The following is a 4341-nucleotide window of genomic DNA, read 5'->3' as shown; positions in this document are numbered from 1 at the left end:
TACCAACAAATAATTTTTCTATTTTAAAAGCATATAAATATATACAATATTAAAAATATTATGTATACATAAAAGATCAATCATTATATATAAATATTCATAATCTGTAACAACTAATTTAGTATCTGGTTTATAATATGAATAAAATATTTTCTGGGAAAAGAAAACTTTTGTTAACCTTTCAATTGTTTAGTTGTGCTTCTAAAAACCAGTTAGAGTAGAAAATAAAAGGTTTCTTTTATAATTAATATGACCAAGCAAACCAATACCAAAACAACTAACCAAATAAAAAAAATTTCCACTACCTCTTTTTGCAAAATAAGGGCATCCAGAAAGCATTTCGTTGGAGAAAACAAATGATCTTAACAATTCTCAAAAACATAGTATAAGAACAAATAATTATGAATTGCTCAATAAATTAAGCGAAAAAAGACTCACAGAAAAGTAAAAAATAAAAACATGATTCATATCCTAATCATGCATCCAAAATCGTTTTGCAGTTGATCTGATTGTAGAGTTGTTAACTTGCTATCAACTATTAGAGTAATATGAGCGTATAATCTAATTAGAGAATTATACTATAAATAGGAATATGATATACTTAAAAGTTAATTTTTTTTTCTTTAGCCTTAATTTTAGAGATTTCTATTCTATTTTTTCTGATTTTTATCTAATTCTCTTTATTTTTTGATATAATATCATATCAAACGGTGTTTTTATTGACTAAATCTCCTAAGTTTGATGGTACAGGAGATGGTTATCATTGGCATATCTCACTTAACAATTTTGGAAGGATCAAGGAATTGCAGAAGCGCAAAGATTTTTGGAAGTTGAGAAAAGTTTCACGGGAAAGACACTCGCCGGCCGCCGGTTCCGATTTTGGAAGAAGCACAATCCAAATGCAGACAGAATGGTATTTTATATTGTTTTTCTGCATAAATATCAGCCAGATTCTCGCTCAATCCTATCGAACATCTCTTGCATAAGTATCAAATTTGTCACCAAGAATTGCATCCTATCACAACAGGAGAAGAATCATCAGATTTCAATTTACAAGTCCAATAACAAGAAGATTGAATAAAACTTACAGATCAATCACAATTTCAAAATCCAGATCCAGTGTTACCAAAAACTACAGCACAAGTGAAAATTCAAATCTCAGATCCAGAAATTCAATCAACATTTCAGGGTCCAGTTCCAACATCAATCACAATTCATGTTATGACAACACCAGCAATTCAACAAGTAAAAGGTTTAGAAACATATATGGAATTATCTACCGTGATCGCGATTAACAGTGCCAATGTTGATGAACTAGCAGTGAGGGAGAAAGGGGAAGGAGGAACTAAAGACGGATGATGGTGTTGGAAAACTATCTGACCCTACTCATTCACCAAAACTAGTTCAGTTTGGAGAAAGCGGTGTGCGCCTTTGATGGTTCTTCCGGCAGAAATAAGATAGAAAATATTATTTTAGGATTAATTGGTTCTATATTAATTGTAATTGGTATTTACAATTTTAATTAGGCTGTATAATTTTTCCGCAATCTTGAGGGACAAGGTTGTTTTGAAGGAAAGGACGGATTAGTATTAGATTTATAGTCCACTTAAAGAAGTATACTATAAATAAGAGTATAATATAATCCTGTAAGTAGACATAATGTAATTAAAAACTATTTTTTTTCTTTGGTCTTAATTTTTGAAATTTCTATTTTGTTCACTCTAGGGCTAGCAAGGGGTAGGGTAGGGTAGGGTAGGGTTTGGACTCTACCCTAACCTTACCCGCGGGTTGAAAATTCTATTAAAATTCTACCCTATCCTACTCGCAGGTTGAGAATTTCTCAACCCTAACCCTACCCGCATCCTAAAGTTTTAAACCCTACTCTACCCTACCCTACCCGCAGAAATATCAAATTTTTTTAAAATAAACATAAAATTCAATCATTTCAAATTTTATACATATTAATAATATAAAAAATAACAAACTAATGCTCTAAATTACTAAATTAACTAACTAGTTTAGTGGTTATTCACTTATTATAAGTCATTACATAAGAGAGGTTGTAGGTTTAACTCTCAATTCCTTCATTATATACCTAATTTTTATAAAATATGTGTTATATTTGAGGTGCGGATAGGGTAGGGTAGGGTACACCCTAAACCCGTACCCTACCCTACCCGCAGGCATATCCGGACTGTACCCTACCCTACCCGCAGCGGGTAGGGTATCCTATCCTATCCGAACGAGTTGGACCGAATTGGGTACCCGCGGGTAGGGTATGAATTGCCAGCCCTAGTTCACTCTGATTTTTACCTAATTCTCTCCAACCCTTAGATACAATATTGCATCATCAACATGCATCACAAATGGATATGTGCAACTCAAAGCATTAAACAGCATATATAAATTTCTAAGGATCAGAGACAAAAAACCCTAGACTTTTTAAGGATGAAATTCGAGAAATCAAAATACTTACCAATATCAAAGTTAGCAAATCCAAATCACCGATATTATGTTCAAGTGCATAATCATTCATAAGCATCAACAAATCTTTTAATAATTTAGGTGGAACACTGGCCTAAAATTGACTCAACTGTTACGCAACTTGAATAATTTTTAAAACTTCTAAGGTTCTAACATGATATTTTTTTCTCAACAACTTTGATCAATGAACAACAGAGAATAGAGATAGTGAGAGTTCATACCATGTTTAACAGGATTTAGGTCAATGAAATTTAGTTGACATGTTGTAGAGCCCCTTGGTATGGCAGATAATTCCCTGACAATATCATATCTTGTATCTTGGCCGAAAACATATGTAAGATGAATTGTGACAGTCTTCAAAGCAAGTCCTCTTTGTAAAAGATATGCAATAAATTCACGCTGACCTGCAGAGTCTTTATATCCTCTAAACTCAAAACTCTTGAGATGTGACGTCACACAATTGGGAACCATGGTTGGTGGTGCTGGCCCATAATACTGACGAAAAATATCACTCTGGCCCAAAAAATGAAATAATAACACTTCTCAATTGACTCGGAAAACAACAACAGAAAAAGAAATAGAGACATTAGTCTTTAACTGAAATGTATTGATACCTTCCAAACATGAACCGCGAGAGCTTCAAGTACATGACAATTATGAAGGAAGTTTAGCAGGAAGTCTGTGTTCAAACATGGAACATCAAGCTCTAGATTCAGCAAACGGGGAAATTCCGGAATCCCGAAAGTTACACCACTAAAGAAGCACTGTATAGAAGATGAGAACACATAAATTATATTTCATAATTCATAATACAGTTATAAATTCAAATTAGCTTGAGGAATCATGGGATTATGAGTTTGTTTGGGTATTATTAAATTGATAAAAAAAATTACATAAAAATTAAAAAGATTTTTTCATAAAATTTCGCTCGAACAAATCCTATCATAAGCATGTTACCAGTGTTGTGAGATGTTTCAATGCCAACAATTTTGTTTCGCGGAGTGCCAGAAGAAGCTCAGGAACCCAAGGGACATGCACAGCATGTTCATGATGAATATGAAGATGCGCCTCCACCATGTTAGGGAAATTGCTAAACGAAACCTGTAGCTTAGATTTCGCGATTATTTTCATATAGAGGTATTCAAGAGATGGCGTATCTATCACACGATGGTTAATGTCATTATCCACGGTGCTTTTATCTTCAAAGATTAAACTTTTCAATGTGCGAGGCATCTGGATTGTAGGTATATAAACATAACTACCATAGAATCTATCCGGTACAATGAGCATAAGATTTTCAAGAACAGGGCAGCCGGATAAAAGTTTGCTGGGGTCCACACAGAGGGTATCTAACTCTAGGTTCTTGAGGGATGGCAAATAAACATTTGGAAACTCTGGATAATAATCGAAATAATCACCACGTTTCAAAACAAGGGACTTGAGTGATGGAAAAGTGAGTATGGCTTCAGGCAAGTCAATTCCAACCACTAGATCAAGGTAGAGATACAATTCTTGGAGGTGGGGCCTAATAATGGCATCAAGCCATGTTAAGATGGGTAGACTATATTCTGAATCTTCTTTACAAATGAGGCGGAACTTTTCGATGGGGCAATCTGCATTGCGCTGAGCTAGAATAGCATTCACATATGAAACAAATCGAGCTTCCCATTCCTGAGTGTACCGAAAGCGTATATTATCTATGTCAAGGACTTGAAGATCCTTCCAAACATGGCGCCACCTGCGAGAGAGGATGCTGGTGGATACAGCTTCTTTTGTTGGGAGGTATGAAAGAATGTCGCAAAGGATAGAATCCGGTAACAAACTGATCCTATCCATGTTCATGGTTGATGGTTTCAC

General features: G+C 34.5%; 1 protein-coding gene across 4 annotated transcripts; it reads right to left on the bottom strand.

Moving 5' to 3' along the window:
• Positions 400-4341, bottom strand: LOC107618267 (FBD-associated F-box protein At4g10400-like). 4 transcript variants are annotated; one of them, XM_021112131.1, is made up of 4 exons: positions 3442-4341; positions 3099-3248; positions 2706-2997; positions 400-1015 (listed from the first exon to the last, which is right to left on the bottom strand). In XM_021112131.1, the coding sequence occupies exons 1-4, from the start codon at positions 4324-4326 to the stop codon at positions 999-1001; spliced, it is 1344 nt and encodes a 447-aa protein (XP_020967790.1). In that variant the 5' UTR covers positions 4327-4341; the 3' UTR covers positions 400-998. The 4 variants fall into 4 exon arrangements, 1 of the variants encoding a protein (XP_020967790.1); XR_002354300.1 differs by lacking the exons at positions 2706-2997; positions 3099-3248; positions 3442-4341 and adding exons at positions 1089-1132; positions 1281-1702; XR_002354301.1 differs by lacking the exons at positions 2706-2997; positions 3099-3248; positions 3442-4341 and adding an exon at positions 1281-1706.

Source organism: Arachis ipaensis, chromosome B09 (genome assembly GCF_000816755.2).
Source record: "Arachis ipaensis cultivar K30076 chromosome B09, Araip1.1, whole genome shotgun sequence".
NCBI lineage: Eukaryota > Viridiplantae > Streptophyta > Magnoliopsida > Fabales > Fabaceae > Arachis > Arachis ipaensis.
The sequence above is the reverse complement of the archived record's forward strand: the minus strand, read 5'-3'. Positions and strand labels throughout refer to the sequence as shown.